The sequence below is a fragment of the Phodopus roborovskii genome, unplaced genomic scaffold (assembly GCF_943737965.1).
Source record: "Phodopus roborovskii unplaced genomic scaffold, PHOROB, whole genome shotgun sequence".
NCBI classification, from domain to species: domain Eukaryota; kingdom Metazoa; phylum Chordata; class Mammalia; order Rodentia; family Cricetidae; genus Phodopus; species Phodopus roborovskii.
This window is the reverse complement of record NW_026126433.1, coordinates 35,428,586-35,446,338: the sequence shown is the minus strand read 5'-3', so window position 1 is coordinate 35,446,338 and position 17,753 is coordinate 35,428,586. Positions and strand designations below refer to the sequence as shown.

The window sequence follows — 17,753 nt, the reverse complement described above, 5'->3', positions numbered from 1 at the left end:
AGTGGGAAGGATAAAGTGGGAGAGGGCAGACCATGTTAGAACTTGGGCATTTTAACAAAGACATCTGTTCAACTATGTTCATAGCAGCACTATTTGTAATAGCAAGAACCTGGAAGCAACCTAGATGCCCTTCAATTGAAGAATGGTTAATGAAGATGTGGCACATCTACACAATGGAATACTACTCTGCAGAAAAAAATAATGGTATCTTGAAATTCGCAGGCAAGTGGATGGCACTTGAAGAAACCATCCTGAATGAGGTAACCCAGTCACAAAAAGAGGAACACAGTATGTACTCACTCATATATGGATTTTAGACCTAGATCAAATGATCACCAGCCTATAATTCACATCACCAGAGGAACTAGGATACAAGTTGTATTCTAAGAGATTCATATAAAGTCCCTCACAGAACTGGGAAGGGACAAGTCCCCCAGACCTCAGGTATAGTGGGGGAGGACAGCTAATGGAGAGAGAAGTAGGAGAAAATGAGAGGGAGGAGAGGAAGGCATGTGCGACCAGGAGGATTGAGCCTGGTTAGGAATGGAAAATAGGAAAGAGAGAGAGAGACAGAGACAGAGAGAGAGAACATAAAAGAGGGAGCCAATATTGGTTTGAAGATAAAGTTGAACACAAAGAAAGGTCGAGGGAACTACAAGACTGCTCCCAACTAACAATCTCAGCTTCTGTGGAAAGGCTATCATAAATGCCCTTCCCGGAGAGTGAGATCAACAACTAACTTCTCCATGGAGTCCTCAACTAATGCCTGTTGAAAACAGGAGCAAACACCCATACATAAACACTGAGTCAAACTAGAACCCAGAAGCAGATGGAGAGGACAAGACCATGCGGTAGAAGTACATAGAGACAGCTTACCTGAACAAGGAGGAGCTAAGGGCCACTAGACTGATAGCTGGGAAGCCAACAGGGGTCTGACTCGGACCCCCCTGAATATGGGTCTCAGCCAGAAGGTCTGAGCAGTCTAAGAGACCTCAGACAGTGGAGCCAGGATGTATCCCTGGTGCACAAAAGGACTTTGCAAACATATCCCCCATGGAGGGATAACTGCCTTATTCTAGAGATAGGAGAGAAGCCCTAGTCCCTACTTCACAGGACCTGTCAGATCTACATGACCCCAACTGGATGGCATTCCCCTACATATTGTATTGTGGTGGGGGGTTGGGAGGGGAGGGTGTTTAGAGTGCATGGGAGAGGGTAGAGAGGGCAAAAGGAAGGGAAGGAGGGAGGGAGGGCTTGGGGGGAGGGAGGGAGGGAGGGAGAGGGAACTGGGATCGACATGTAAAATAATAAAAATAAAAAATAAAAAAAAAATGCTTTGACTCCAAAATTTAAGTTGAAGAACAAGTTACTGGGGAAAAGTATTTCTATTTTTGTTTCCACAGAAAATGAAAAGATGTGGATTCCTTCCAGACTAATGTGGTTTGATCACACCAAACCGCCTGAAACAGAGTACAAGCTGATCCTACATTCCAAACAGCTGGACAAAACAGCCCTACAGACTACAGCTAGGATATCTGAATCTTCTTCGAATCCCCCAAGACAGCGCCCCTTACCAGCAGGAAGTAGTTTGGAAAGAACGACGCCCAAATTCCCAAATATTGTGTATAAATGTTTGTTTTCATTTAATTGGACTTTGTTATATAAAATTAAATAAAAAATACTCTATATGCATAAAAAAAAAGAACTTGGGCATTTTGAAATCCATCTTCTTCCTGTGTGTGTGTGTGTGTGTGTGTGTCTGTCTGTCTGTCTGTCTGTCTGTCTGTCTGTCTGTCTGTCTGTCTCTCTGCTTCACAGAGCAATGAAACCCAAGAGTCAATAGACTCATGCCAACACTCAGGAAAGACGATCATGTAAGCATGGTCTCAGGGACTTCTTTGTTGCTTGGCTTGGTTGCTCGGTGCTGGCTTTAAACCAGCGGAAGTGACACAGCTGTCCCAGGTCAGCTGCTTACTGGTCAGCAAATACAATAGCATGAAGTTTTAAGATGTTGTTTGTAACTTAGTTTCTTAGTGTCTCCAACAATACTTCCCTCAATCTAACCAACTTCTACAGAGATTAAGGTACTGTATGCCACTTGCAAAGTCTTCCTGTGTGTGTGTGTGTGTGTGTGTGAGAGAGAGAGAGAGATAGAGAGAGAGAGAGAAAGAGAGAGAGAGAGAGAGGGAGGGAGGAAAGGAGAGAGAGAGAGAGAGAGAGAGAGAGAGAGAGAGAGAGAGAGAGAGAGAGAGAGAGAGAGAAAGAGAGATCAGGGATGGGACAGCTATAATTTGGAAATGCAGCAGGGCAAGGGTGTGGGTCCTTGGTTTGGCAGAGTCATTTCCAGCTTTCCTGTGACTTTGCAAGGGTGAGTGTGGAGGGCTGTGGGGACAGTGACAAGGGAAATTATCTGATAACATGCTCTCCTTCGGAAGTGTCACAATAGCTTGTGGATTTCAGGCCTTGTGGTACCTTCCTGCCTCAACCACATGTGGGTTTTTCACTTGATGTGTGCCTAACAAGAAGAGGAGAAAGTTTCCCCAGAGTAAACAAAGGGCTAAAAGCAGAAGGGAACTGGAAGGTCACAGGAAGCTGGGGTGAGTGACAACCTCCTGGCTGTGAACACCCATAGGCAGAGCTGTGGGGGTAATGCAAGGTCTGGCTTTCCCAGAAAGGCCTGATAACTCTGATAACTCTGTTCAGGAATCCTGAGCTCGTTTTAAAGTTGTGTGAACTGCAGTGTAGTGAGGATGCAAGCTGATGGGACAAGCTCATAGCATCATTCTGCTCTCTCCTGACCCAGTTCCTCATTCTGAACCTCAACTCCTGCTCGACATAGGTTCTGATGTCTGGCATGAACGAAATCCTATTAAGCTGTTAATTAATTCATTTGTTTATTCATATATGCATTTTGGGATTTACAATGGTGTATGTGTGTGTCTGTACTTCTCTGCTCTGAATAGCAAGTGGTTTCCTCTTCATGAAAAACATGACCTGCTTGCTTCTACTTAGATATTGAAGGCCTATGCAAAGTTAAAGGCATGATAAATAATATAGAAATACTTCATATTACATATATTAAGAATATTATTAAAATACTATTGCAAATACTATTGCAAAGGAAAAATTGGATGAGAAAATATAGGAAGCACTCTGTTCTAGAATGTTAACACCATTTATTTAAGGGGGTTGATATTTTAGAGGGTTGTGTTTATTTTTCTGTTTTCTTATTGTGTTTCTATTTGTAGGTTTTATAAATGGAAATCTCATTAAGAGTTTTAGTCATAAATCTGGCTAGAGCACTGGATACACTGAAAGAAAAAGAACTGGAAAAATTTGAAAATCACAATCTGCGCTTCCATGTATAAAGTGAGGTGGTTAGACCAGCTCCACTTCACACAGGATGTTATGGTGTGTTCACAGGATGCATTGTCTTCTTAACACCAAGTCTAACACGGATACAAATGAATGAATCTGCACATTACTTTCTTTTGAGGGTGTCCTAATTTCTATAGCTCATGGCATGTATTCTTCCTTTCCCACCCTCCCACTCTATCCTAAGCGTGTCTCTACAGTGTTATGCAGATCTCAGAGAACACTTGCAACTAGGTTCTGTAACCCTAGCTTTCTCATTCCAACAGGACTTGCCATGATCCCTAAGAAGAAAGTGCTGGAAAAAATACTCAAAGCTAAGTTTTCATTTCATCTTCTTTCTGCTATGCCAATGAGTACTATGCTAAGCCAATGAGTACTATTCATGATAGGAGCCTGTCAGTCCTGATAAGGACAGTGCAAAAGTCACTGCATTGCTGATATCCACTGCCAAATAGCCTGACACTCAGTATCTGCTTAGCCTCTGATTACACTTGTATTTGGGTTTTTGGGATAGAAGATGAAGGGGTTAGTGACAGAACTCATTCATTCCCCAGATAACTTCATGGTAGACAGACACTACACAGTTATCACCACAGACATAGCCTTTAAGAACACTGCTTCCAACTTACTCCCAAGAAAATGGGGAGAAGACATTCTTACCTTGGCATTCTGGAAGAGGCCCACTCCAGTGCCCAGTAGCCAAGCATCTTATTGCACTTGCTCCCACCAAGAGTGAGCCTTCATCACAGGAAAAGCTGCAGACTGATTGGTACTTCAGGGCACCAAAGGGATCTGAGCAGGTCACCCGAGCTTTTCTCGGAACTGGAAAATCCTGACACTGCAAAGCTAAGGGGCAAGGAAGGCAGAGGGTAAGGAAACAGTCATATATAAGTGTTGTTGGCTTTGACCTATCAGCTCTTTTTAGTGAAAGCCTGAGGATTCCTGAGTGGGGCTTGTTTAACTTGGGAGATTAAAAAGATTGCCATTAATGTCAATGATACTTGATGGATTTTCACAAGGAAAAGTGTTTGAACCAGTGTTGGCTGAACTGGTGTTAGCATACTTTTGGACTCAAGGATCCCTGAAAAGTATAGAAATTCTTGAGATTCATACTAAAATCAACTCAGTGATTTTTGTCAAGACATTGTCAGTAAGAATAAAACAAGCATAAATGGGACAAAAAGTAAATTATGGATTCATGAAAATAATATTCATAGTTCTTAAATTTCATGTATTTTACTTGCAAAATATTTCAGAGACATTTCTATGCATAATGTTAAATGGAAAAGCAGAATAAAATTATGATCATGATTAAAGTGGGATCTTTTGTAAAACAATTTTAGTTAGCATACAAAATGGTAGGTTTCACCACAACATTTTATATATATACACACTTGCATATATAATTGTCCCTTACTTCATTCCCATTGCCCTATCTTTTCCTTCCCATTGTCTCTCAACTACACTATTATCTGTAAATATACAACAGTCTATATGGAGAGAGCACACTTATTTCTTTTTTTCACCTCCAAAATATGAATAGCTTTCACTACCTCTTAGCATTAGAGTATCTGAGATCACAGGAAATGCTCAATAAATCCTGGCTACTAGCCACAGTAGCAGCCACTGAGGCACTGGCAGACAACAGAGCTATTCTCAGGGCTGTTCAGCAGCTGTAGACCTTGACTATTGGCATAGAAACACTAGTGAGGACAATAAAAGGAGTTATGGAGGCTTCAATTCCAGATGTTTAAGAAAATATCCAACCATCTGTTCTGAATCATTTGACATTTACTTGCCTGGATACAAAGTGGTTTGAGCAGTCCCTTGTGAAAGTCACAGGGCTTACTTAGTATATCTGTGTCTCCTAGACAACACATAACAGCACATTTAGCCACGCTAACAGTTTTATCACCATAAGGCATGCACTTTTATTCCTCCACTGCCTGCCTTTATTTTCAATGTGTCCATCATGCTAAATACATGAAGCATAAAATTTGCCATTTGCCACTTAGCTAACTGAAGTGTCTAGTTCTATGTCATTTGCATCTGCATTGTCATATAGCGTTCATGCTTCCTAACAGTAATTCCTCTTACCCTTTACCCTATCATTCTACTTTCTGTCTCTGTGACTGTATTTTTTAAAGAATATATGAATATATATATGTGTATATATATATATATGATCATATATTGATTTTTGGAGGGTGACTCATTTCCCTTATCAGTGTCTTTAAGATCTATCCATATTGGAGCTTATATTGGTATTCCCTTTCTAATGCTGAATAGTATTCTAGTATATGTGAATGTCGGACTTTATGTATCCATTTCACTCACTGACTTGGTGTCTATAAGACCACAGGCTTGGCGTTTATAAAGTAACTGTTTCATTATGGCTTTCTTTGTGTTTATAAAGTTGACAGCAGTATTAGTGGCTTCAGATCACATTGACTCACAACTGTTGGTAACAGAAGTAGGAAAAGCTGGTATCAGTGCCTCACTTTAGCAGAAGTCACAGAACTCAGAAATCCCCAAAGCCTGCTGACAAAAAAAATGATAGACCTAGACCAACTGCCTCGCCCATTCCTCTTCTACCATCTCATGCTGTCCTTCATACGTCATTGTTTTCCTCAGCCCACTCCAAACATGTGAACCAAGGCAACTCTCACCTTAACTGTGCTGTCATGAACACAGTTTAAGCACAAAGTGAGTGCTTAAAACTCACTTTGCCCACTGTTTGATCACTGGCACCAAACACAAAGAGCCCAGCACACCTCAGGCTGTCTGTGAACATCCAACAGAAAAGCATACCCAAGAGGCACAGCAGAATGATTCAGTGTCACAGTACCTTCACAGACTGGGGCTGGGGCTGTCCACTGTCCCAAGTCAATACACTGAACTGCATCATTTCCTTTCAGCACGAAGCCCTCTGCACAAGTGAAAGCACAGCTGCTGTTGTATTCAAGTGCTCCTGTGGATGGGGAGCAATCCATGCTTCCGTGGGCGGGGGTCTCCAGAGGTTCACACGCAATGGCTGAAGGGAGAATGCCAGATATAGTCTTTCTCTGTAGTCTATTGGGAGAGGCTGCTTCTTTCTCGCCCACATTGTCTACATATTCAAAACCTCACATTTTTCTTTGTCCAAAAGGAAAACTACCCTTCCCATGTCCCTCTTTGTCTGGCTCACTCTTCACATCTCAGTTTTGACATTATTTTCCTTCAGTAGGCTTCCTTCCTACCCTAACTGGGAGGCAGGGACTCCATGTGTGGGTTCCTCAGACCCTGCACTGTGCTCCTTATGCATGATTGCAATTCTTCCTTCTTACATCACAGTCTCCTTGATGCTGGAGTAGCCATTCAGAACTGTATCATGGAGCCCTGTACTCTGCTTGATACATTCTGGGTGCTCATTAAATGTTTATTGGGTTATAAAAGAACAGACACAGAGAAAGTGGGCTTATGAGGAAGCAGACGGACAATGTAGCTTACTGTAGATGCTCTGACCTAGTTAGTACTGTATGATGGTTTCAAGTGTCCTGTATCCTAGAACACAGGATGTCATCCTAAGCAGACATTGTTTGCCAAGTGTGTGCAGCCAGAAGTGAGTCCCTCATACTGCTGTACTCTGAATGACCCCAGCTCTCATAAGGACTGTTTTCCCCAAACCCTTCTGTGGAGATGGTATGTCTCTAGATACTTCTGCAATTTGCAGAGCACAGATACTACCCTTTTGCCCTCACCTCTAGTTTTTGCAGAATCAGAGCAATAGGAGGCCAAATGCCCTCTCATGCTCTTCTTTTACTTTATAGCTGAGAAAAAAAATGGTAGTCATAAATTTCGTGTAATCTCTCTAAAGTATATGTGCTGAGGTGTATGACTGTGCTGTGCTGTGTGTATGTGTGTGTGTATGTGTGTGTGTGTGTGTGTGTGTGTGTGTGTGTGGTGTATGTACACGCGCATGACCTGCATGTGCACATGACTGCCCATGTGTGATAGTGTAGAGGCCACAGGTTGATGTCAGGTGTCTGTCTCTGATTGTCTCTTATTGAGCCTTGGGTTTGCTGCTGCCCTAGTCTGGTTGGCCAGCAAACTCAAGGGATCTTCTGATCTGTAGCTCTCCAGCTCAAATGTTGAGGTTATAGGCACATGCCACCACAGCTGGCTTTTACGCTATTTATGAGAACCCATATTCAGGTACCCAGGCTTGCGTAGCAAGTACTTTACCCACTGAACCATTTCCTTAGCTCCTCCCAGAAGTCTTACCACTAACAGTATTTGAGCTGGGCTTGTAATCCAGGTCTGGGAGTTTTACTAACCAAGCCTTCAGTCTTCTACTCTCTCTCTCCCATCTCTGCCCTATAATATGAAGGGACGAAGCAACTGCACACAGTTGACTCTTCATGTATTATGTAATCACCAAAGTTTGCACCACAGCAATTCTTTAATGCCGGTTCCTTTATCCCTTTGCAGAGCCTACTTCCACAGACAGTCCCACACTGTTCTCTGTGGGCGTGGCTTCCCTCCATGTGGGTATTCTCCCCTTTCTTAATCACTGGTTTTCCTATTCAGCTGTGCAGTGCCAGAGCCTGGGAGCCCCTATCCATGGAACCATGGACTGTGTGCACCTGCTTGCTGCCTTTTGACTCTAGATTTTGACTCTAGATGTCTCATTATCCCCATAGATACTGCTTTAACTTCTTCTCAGGTATAGGATATTGCCCTCCAGAGTGCATATGCCAGTGGGACAGGAAGGGGATGTGGTTGAAATAGGCAGAGCCTAAAGTAAGCAAGTGCCCAAGTCTATGCTTTGTACTTTATACTTGCCATTTCTTCTCTTTGTCTTTACTTTATCTTAGTATATGTTTAAGACAGCGTGTCATTATGCAGCCCAAGCTGGCCTCCATTGCAACTCAGGTTGACATTTAATTAGCAGAAACCCTACTGTCTTAGGTTCTCAAGTGCTGAGATTACACACACATTCAACACCAGATCCTGCTTCTACCTGCTGTTTCATTGTGTGCATCTCATATGCTTAATTCTCACAATGCACCAAGCAATTCTTAGCATCATTTCATAGATGAGAAATTTCTCAGCTCCTAGGGGTTGAACAAATATCATCTTAGAGGAGGCTGTGTTGTCCTTAAGAGCACTTAATCATTCTACCATGGCATGGCTCCTTCTAGGCTATATTGAGAGCTGATAAAAATAAACCTTACCTTCACAAGTTGGCGATGGTCCAGTCCACTGGCCAGAGCCAGTGCAATGGAGTGTGTCTGAGCCCCTCACTTGATATCCAAGATGACACTCAAAATTACATCTGGAGCCGTAGGCAAAGGCAGCAAGCGGGTGCACACAGTCCATGGTTCCATGGATAGGGGCTCCCAGGCTCTGGCACTGCACAGCTGAATAGGAAAACCAGTGATTAAGAAAGGGGAGAATACCCACATGGAGGGAAGCCACGCCCACAGAGAACAGTGTGGGACTGTCTGTGGAAACACAGGTGGACCTGGGAAGATGTAGAGACCAGGGGGCTCTAACCATCCTGGCATGGAGTGTCAATCCTCAGAGTGACCTGAACATCTTAACACAGAGTTCTCCAAGCTCTCCTCAACTTTCTTTATGCTTTGTATATTATAAATCTGTCCCTGAAGGTCCATGCATTGAGGTATTTGCCCTCTTATGGGAAATACATGAACAATGCTATTCTGAAACTGCTTGTGGAATATGAGTTAGGGGAAGAGTGGGATTTTTCTATTTTGATCATAGCAAAATTGGCCTTTTGGTTGTCCATAGTCTGATACTACTTTTTCCAGCCCAGAGTTAAACAATATAGCTCAGTAGTAACTAAAGGATGAAAAATTAAAAACGGGCAGTTCAGAACAGCTTCTCAAAGATGGTCAGTTTCATCTGTGTTCTAGCTAAGACAGGGTGGGGTGGATATTATATGTCTCAGTGTTCTGACATTTGCTTTTACATTCTGGGACAGGAGCTATTTCCACCCTTAGCTGCTCCAATGTTCCATCTTTGACCAACTGAAGACAGTCCTTAGTCCTTCTTCACAATGAAGCTAGAGTGCTGGCCAGACTTCCTCCTTCAAGCCTGCTCAGTGCTGAGCACTCGGAGGCCAAAAATAAGCAGAGAGCTATGATTGATGTTCACTCCGGGACAAGTTACAGCCAGCACTTTGGAAGCTTTGGGATTCTGTGGCATTTACACTTTCCCAAAGTGGCAGGCAAGGTCATTCCTAGTTGGTTAAGTAGAACTCAATGTCTATTCAGAGATCCAAATAACTATGTTTTTTTTTCCTCTAAGAAACAATGGTATAAGCTTAATCCTAAATTCTCATTGTTGCTCACAGTTTACTTTACAAGTAACAAAACAAAATGATGCTTTTTCCCAGAAATTAAAAAAATAAACTACCACCTCTTAACATATAGGAGATGCTCCATGAAAATGAAAATCAGGGTTAACCTGATTGACTAGTAATTGTGGTAACTAGAATTTCCAGCTAATGTAGATCCTTATTAACTTCTCAAGCTTTTTTTTTTTTAATGTAGACATTTTATGTGTATGGGTGTTTTGCCTGCATGTATATCAGTATATAACATGTTTGCCTGGTGCCTGCAGTGGTCAAAAGTCAGCAATGGGGGCTGGAGAGATGGCTCATCGGTTAAGAGCACTGACTGCTCTTCCAGAGGTCCTGAGTTCAATTCCCAGCAACCACATGGTGTCTCACAACCACCTCAATTGAGATCTGGTGCTCTATTCTGGCCTGTAGGGACACATGCAGGCAGAACACTGTATACATAATAAATAAATGCAATCTTAAAAAGAAATGTTCACTACCACCACCTTGCCAACCCCGCTCCCCATTAAAACTAAAAAAAGAAAAGACAGCAATGGATCCCTTGGAACTGGAGTTACAGATGGCTGTGAACCACTATGTGCATGGTGGGAATTGAACCTGGATCCTTTGGATGAGCAACCGGTGCTCTTAACCACTTTTCAGCCCCTATTTCACAAGTTTTTAATGGAAATCTCACTGCCGCATATGCATTCTCCCAAGTTCTCTTGTTTAGCAGGAATGGGAAAAGTTAGGCCTGCATACCTTTACACTGAGGGGGCTTATTTGTCCAGCTCCCAGAAGCCAAACATTCCAGCCTGCTGGGTCCATTCAATTCATATCCTTCAGCACAGTGAAAACTACACTGCGAGCTGAACGAGAAGTCTCCCAGAGGGTGTTGGCAGTTCATGAGCACGTGTTGAGGAAGGTCGAACTCTCCACACTCTTGGACTGTGGGGGACAAACATAGTGATTTTTTTTCTCATTGTAGACTTGAAAACTCTGCTATCCACAGCAAGTTGTAACTCTGTTTGTTTTCCCTCCTTAGCTGCTTAGCCCAAGCCCTCCACCTTAATTTGGTTCCTTTGTATTGCCACCATCTTAGAAAATAATCACTTCTTTGGATAACTCAATTCGCTCATTATTTTTTAATTCAAATGGTAAAATTAAACTCCAAGACTTCCATTTTCTCTTTCTGTCTTTATATTTCTCATTTATTCCTTAAAATGTCATGAATCAATGCTCTCTCCAAAAAATAAAGTGATTTTCATCCTGGGTGTTTTGAGACAACAGTGTCGAGCAGGTGGACAGATGGCAGAGGGAACCTCCCACTTGCCTTTACTTTCTGGAGAGGCTAAACCATAATTTACTTTCTGGCATTATCGCTCACGTAAGATCAATGGCCAAAGCAACAGCAGCACCCAAGTGCCAGTCTCACCGTATTCACACTCTGGCCCATAGAACCCTGGGTAGCAGGAGCAGGTGTAGTTCCCGATGGTTTCGATGCACTCCCCTTGCTTGTTGCAGGACATGTCCTGGCAGGAGGCTGCATGGATATAAGAGGGATCAGAATCATAGACATTCGCAGGAGGCACAGACTTCACCCTCTCAGGAGCCATGTTGAGGGCTGTCCTATGCCCTGTGAAAGGTGCTGCCACAATGACAGCAATGCCTGGCTGCTAAAGTGCCATGAGGACTAAATGTAACACTAAACAAATGACATAAACAGAATTACATTAAGTGATGATGAGTGCGATTGGCATTCAGTGCTAGTGGGTATTCTTTCCAGTGGTGTCTCTTAGGGATAGCAACAAACTTCCTGTCAATCTGTACTGTCATATGCTAATACATGCTGGTGCAGGGTTTCCAGCCCTAACTTACAAAGCTCCTGTTGGATGAGTCATTTAGTATTTTCAAATGAGGATACAGCTATGGGTAGGCACAGAATGACAAGTGCAGTCACAAATAGATGTGTGGACAAACTCTTTGATGTCAGGAAGGAGATTAACAAAAACTCAAAGGATAAATCTTCTCATGATAATGTGTGCTGAGACTTGGCAAATCTTGCAGATAATTGTTTCTGCAACCAAACTTAATGTCTCATTGCAATATTCCTGTCTACATGTCATCCCTCTCCTATAGGAAACCCCATTACATCTTATACTGCAAAATGTCAGTTGATGTCATTATCTGTCTAGAATACTGGTTTGTCAGGGATGGATCCTATTTGGGTTTTGGAAAATCATACCAGTTAGTGATAGTGACCTTTGTCATCAGAAAAGAAATTGCAGTACTAACTATGTCAGTAATTTTCAATGCTCTTTCTATTGTAAAAAGTTTTTGAAAGCCTCATGGCTTTAAGAAAGTAACATTTTGACGGGCAGTGACAGTGTACACCTTTAATCCCAGCACTTGGGAGGCAGAGGCAGACGGATCTCTGTGAGTTCTAGACCAGACCAGCCTGGTCTACAGAGCAAGTTTCAGTACAGGCTCCAAAGCTACACAGAGAAATCCTGTCTAGAAAAAAACAAACCAAAGGGAAAAAGTAACATTTCCTGAGCATTGTGTCATTAGTAATAAGGAGGGTGGGCTGGGCAATACTGACATCCCCTCTAGTTTTACATAGATGCTTTTCTCTAATCTCGACCTTACATTCTCCAAGGTGCTCAGGAATGCCAACTAATTCTGAATTGTCTTGTTCCCGACCTTGTGACTCCATGTTACTCCCTCAAGTGGTCACATTCCTCAACCAGGAAGAACATATTTTTAAGAGCTGATGACATGAGCTCAGAGGAAGCCTCACCTGTGTAGCACAGGGCCCGCTTGCGTTTGGAGCAGGGTTCATCATTCCACTTGCCAGGGGCGGAGTTACTCTTGATGTAGATCTCCACACAGTCCTGGTTGTTCCTCTTGTTGTTGGGCTCATTGTCGGCCCAGTTCTCGGCCTCCTCTGTGAGAGTCTTATTGGTTCCCACCCAGGTCCACTTATTATTGATCTTTCGGATCCCAATCCAGTAGTAAGAGTTGAAGTATGGGATGACATCATTGAGGTGAGCGATTTCATTCTTATTCTGGATGGCCACTAAGTCTGTGAAGTGCTTCTGGCAGAATGTCCGTGAGTAATTCCACGAGTATGCCTTTATGCTGTAGTTATAGGTCCATGCTGCCACTTCCTTCTGGTTTACAAACTCTGGGGGGGGGGGGGCGGAGATCAACACTGGTTAGTGTCATTCACTGGGTGGAGCATCTTCCTAAGCTCACTTCTGCAAGTAAGATGAATGGCTTACCTGAGATGGATGCCAGGAACAAGGCTATTTTGTGCTATTTTGTGCCTGATGTTATTTTAGGGAGAAATGAGTGTTTGCTATTTTCCAGTTAAAAGTGCCTACAAATTCAGAAGGGAAAGCAGCATCTTCTAAAAGATTCTAGATGTTAAAAGATTGGCAATCCCAAGATATCAGAGAGGTAATCCGGTCTACTCTTGTTTAATAAACAAAGGAGAATAGGCATTGCTTGTCCAAGCTCACATTAGGCAGCACATGAATGTGTGGTGGGAATGAGATGCTCTGTGATCTGGAACCTCCTGAGGAATCAGTCTCAGTGCCTACCATGTTTACTTTCCTCCTTGTAGAACATCTACTTTATTTATTATGTCTTGTTGAGTCAGGATCTTACAGCTTATCTCAGGCTAGCCTGGAACTCTGCTCCAGCCTCCCAAGTACTGGGTTCACAAGCATGTAGCACCATGCCTGGCTACTTCTTTGTTTTCCTTTGTGGTTGTTCTACTATGTTGGTGACCCTCCCTTCATTCCTGGTAAATTTCTCCTCTTCTGTTTCCCTTGGTGGCTTCAGGTAAACATCATCTTCCTTCCTTCAGGCTCCCACATCCCTTACTGCCCCGTGTTGTAATACCTGTTTCTATGATGTGACCCATACACACTACTGTGAATCTGGTTGCTTGTGGATCTTTTCTTAGCCCTGGATTTTTACTGTGAATCACAGTATTTGACCCTTTCTAATCCTGCAGCAGATGCCTGTTGAGTTACTGAAATGCTGTAGGGCTTCAACAGAGTTAGGGTTAGAAACATCTACCTACTTGCAGTCCCACACTTTACTTCTCTTCACTGTTTCTCTGTGGTAAATTATGCATTCCAAAGCTACTTATTTGTGCATTAAAACAAACTCTTCCTTGTAAGTGTGTGTGATATAAAAATGAAATAAGGTCTGTTCACTTTGATACAGAGGTTGTTATTGGAGCCCATGGGAACTCATGGGGCAGAAGAGGCCAGTTCCCCAGAAGAGGTGAACAATGCCAGCAATCAGGCCTGGAAACGACTCCCTTCCTGTTTATAAAATTCTGTTTCTATTTGATCCATGAGAATCTGTCATATCTCAACTTTCCTCACTAGCCCCTCTGTGGTGCTGTTTTGCCTTAGACTTAGTCTGGAGGCAGGCAGACATGATGGTACACACCTGTAGCTTCAACCCTTGTGAGGTCAAGATCACAAGCCTGAGGCCAGCCTAGTCTACATAGCAAGAGAGGAGATTGATTTTGACATAGCCAGGATTACACTATTGTTTTCCTCAACTAAAGGCAGTGATGAATGTATTAATATTATGTATTAAAATGTTTACTTTGACTTTGGAGAAATGTACTTTTATTTAAAAAAAGATTTCTTTGTGTTTGTGTGTGTGTGTGTGTGTGTGTGTGTGTATTCGCACGCGCTTGCTTATGTGGGTTTGTGTGCACCACTTGTGTACAGGCATTGGCTGAGTCAGTAGAATGTCAGGTCCCTGAAACTGGAGTTTCAAGAGGTTGTAAGTCACATGGTATAAGTGCTGGAAAGTAAACTTGGGTCCTCTGGAAAAACAGCAAGTGCCCTTGACTGTTGATTCATCTTTCTAGCCCCAAAATTATGTTTAAAGAAACTCAAATATTGTTGTGAGTTGCTAAGACTACTTTGGGCCCGTGTCTGCCTTGTCTAGTGATGATGTTGGTCCTAGATGTATCGGCTTGCTGTCTTTGAAGCCTTGTAGATCACTGTGGTAGTATCAGCTGTGTGTTTCTTTCAGGATTTTGGGTGTGTATAGCTTCCCATGCCTCAGAGTAGACCACAGACCCAAACTATGCCCATTTGGCCCTAGGACTGATCCTAAGAACTCAAAGTCAGATGAAGGGTTCACCCAGAATTTACCAGAGATCAAAGCAATGATCCAGATGAGCTGAACGCCTCCCAAGACCACACTCTGGAGTCTTGGCTTCCAGGAAGCTTTTAGGCAGCTGGCCTGAAACAAAACAGAAAACTTCCTTTTACTATCTACAAACAACCAATGGAACCATAGAAATTCAGTTGATAATCACTGGGACAATTATTTCCAGCCGGAGCGTATTTCAAACCTTCCACTTCCTTCTGCTTTCTCATCACTTTTTTGACCCACCCGAATGAGGCTTCAAAGAGCATATCAAATTTATTGGCCTTTAAAGATGATTTTGGACAGGCAGGTTCTAGAAACCTTGTTATTATTGCACACAGCAATACTGAACTTGTATTGACAACTACAGACTTTGACACAGACGCTGTCTACTTGACATTTTTACCTTCATAAACCCCTAAGATTTCAAATTCATGCTGCATTGACTTTGAGGATGTGGAGTGTGAGGCATGGCCAAGTTGAGCAGGGTACCAGTATCCTCCAAAGCTGCTCTCATATCATGACCAACATAAAAACAATGGCTTTGCATTTAAATGTAGTCTTTCTACTCCTTCAGAGAAATAGCTATCTGAAGCCATTACTGTATAGAAATTCTGAATTACCACAGATGATACAGGGCACGGTGTGGGATGGCAAATGTCTGAAGACGCAGATGCAATAATGACCACAGGCTGACCAGATACCAAGATGTGCACAACTCAGATCAGAGCAAATCTCCTAGACAGTGACAGGTGTCTTTGCCAGCTTCAAACTTTCTACCCTGGACTTTCTGAATTCTGGCTTTTATAAGAAGGTAGAGTGTCCTCATCAGCCAGCATATTAGTCAGCTGACATCTGCATAGTCATCTCTCCAAGCCAAAATTATTAGTATATTTGTATACTAAAAATAATTGTCACACTGGTGACTTTTTAAAAAGTTAACTTGCAAAGATTATGGTTCCAATTAAAGATGTTTTACTTTTTTATTTATTATGTTTTATTTTTATAAATAAGAAAGACCTTGTGTTCAGAAATATGTCAGGCTAAGATTCTGTAGAGGAAGTAAAATGGGGATCACTATTTAAGGCGAGAAAGTGAACAGTACAAATACTCTTGTTATTGTTTCTTATGGGTTGTATCACCAGCTCACTCTAGCATTTAATTGCCCTTTTGAACTTTAACACGGAATACAGTAACAGCTTCTTAAAGCTGTTTGTAATATTTGTAATATTCTTGAAATCTAATCTTAATTTCAATTTTTATGAAGGAAATGTTTAACTCTCCCCTCTAAAAGGAGGGGAGACTATGCAGTTTTCCAAAGTTTTGGAGATGTGAGAGCAAAGCTCTTAGTGATGAATACTGCAGTGTAGTCAGATACAGGGACCTAGCACTGGTTCTGACCCTAGGCTGGGTTCCACCCTGAGGAACAACATGACAGCTATAAATCCAGTGCTGTTCTACCTATGGTCTTGTGACTGGTCCCACTAATGATATTTCTCGGCATTTTGGATCTCTGGAGTCTACCTAAAGAGATGTATGAGGAGAGTGAGTTGATGCAGCTTCTAAGTTTTAAAAAAAATCACCTGCCCAAACATACTAATTGTTTTCTGTATTAACTTATTTAAACTTTTAAATAAGTTTTTGTTTAAATACAACCCCAACAGAGGTACTCACCATTCTGAGTTGTCTATTTGTATAAACTTTCAAGCAAGGATTTTGTTTAAACTAAAATTTCAACAACCCGTTCTCTATTGTACCAGTTGTGTGTGTGTGAGAGAGAGAGAGAGGGGGGGGGAGTGGTTAGAAACAAAGCAAGGTTTTAGAAAATTGGTAGTGCCCTGATGAAGTCATGGCATTGAAAAATGGAGAACACAAATCTATTTGCATCCTGTTTCATCCTGATGCATCTGTTCTTCAACATCATCAAATACTAATACTCATCTTCCTTGGCTATTTCAGTCCAATAGAAGATGTAAGGATTCCTCCAAATCAATTCAGCATTTCCCTCCCTGGCATTATACAGTAGGTGTTCTGGTCTGCTAATGGATGATCACTACTTCTCATCATCAGGTCAGCACATCAATTCTAAGTCTTACAAGGCTCATGAACTTTGGAAACAGTGAGGAAATATCTATTTGCGACAATTAGACAGCTTCCAAAAGGCTCATGGATCTATTAATTCTTTTGTGGTAATTCTCATGTAGTCCAGGTTAACTTTAAATTTGCTATGTAGCCAGTTCCTCAGCCTCCTGCCTCCATCTCCCATGTGCTGGGATTAAGGCACCATACTCAGGTGGATCTCCTCATTTTGACTACATTTAATGGACACCCAAATCAAACCCCTGTGTAGTAAGTTTACCTATTGGCTTAATGGTAGCTGACAGGACTTTATATGTGGATATGAAGGGAGGTAATATTTGGGAGTTTTACTTAGTAACAGTTTTCCTCTGAAATGTCCTTAGGGTCCTTTTGTACCTGCTCCTGTTCCCCAGCACAGCTTTAGGGATAGTATTGGATCTAGGATGCTGAAGAGTTAAGGAGCCCCTGTATCTGACCAACCAAGAAGTGTTGCAGCAAGAGGAAATACCTCTCTAGAAGAAGCAGCCATGCACTCTGCTAATCTTTAATGCTGCCTGGTAGCCTACTTCAAACTGGAAGTGGCTGGAAAAGAGTCTGAGATTGACTGGGTCACTAGAATAACATCCTGCGACTGCATCAGCCTTGTATAAGCACCCTGGTTATTGGCAATGCTGCTTAGAATGACTGCAGAGTAAAGGAGGGAGCAGCGAGAAAGTGTGAGAACCATTGTCCTTTAGCCTCCCATTTGTAGGAAGAGGTAGCA

At 42.3% G+C, this 17,753-nt stretch overlaps 1 protein-coding gene across 3 annotated transcripts in view; it reads right to left on the bottom strand.

The window, feature by feature from the left end:
- The window catches only part of Selp (selectin P), a 33,221-nt gene that overhangs the window by 11,754 nt on the left and 3,714 nt on the right, over nucleotides 1-17,753 (bottom strand). For all 3 annotated transcript variants that reach the window (XM_051186138.1, XM_051186136.1, XM_051186137.1), the window contains exons 2-8: nucleotides 14,914-15,004; nucleotides 12,522-12,908; nucleotides 11,157-11,264; nucleotides 10,484-10,669; nucleotides 8,592-8,777; nucleotides 6,224-6,409; nucleotides 4,036-4,221 (exon numbers count right to left, since the gene is read on the bottom strand). In XM_051186138.1, the coding sequence (XP_051042095.1) occupies nucleotides 4,036-4,221; nucleotides 6,224-6,409; nucleotides 8,592-8,777; nucleotides 10,484-10,669; nucleotides 11,157-11,264; nucleotides 12,522-12,908; nucleotides 14,914-15,004 (1,330 nt within the window). The remainder of the gene's footprint in view (nucleotides 1-4,035; nucleotides 4,222-6,223; nucleotides 6,410-8,591; nucleotides 8,778-10,483; nucleotides 10,670-11,156; nucleotides 11,265-12,521; nucleotides 12,909-14,913; nucleotides 15,005-17,753) is intronic.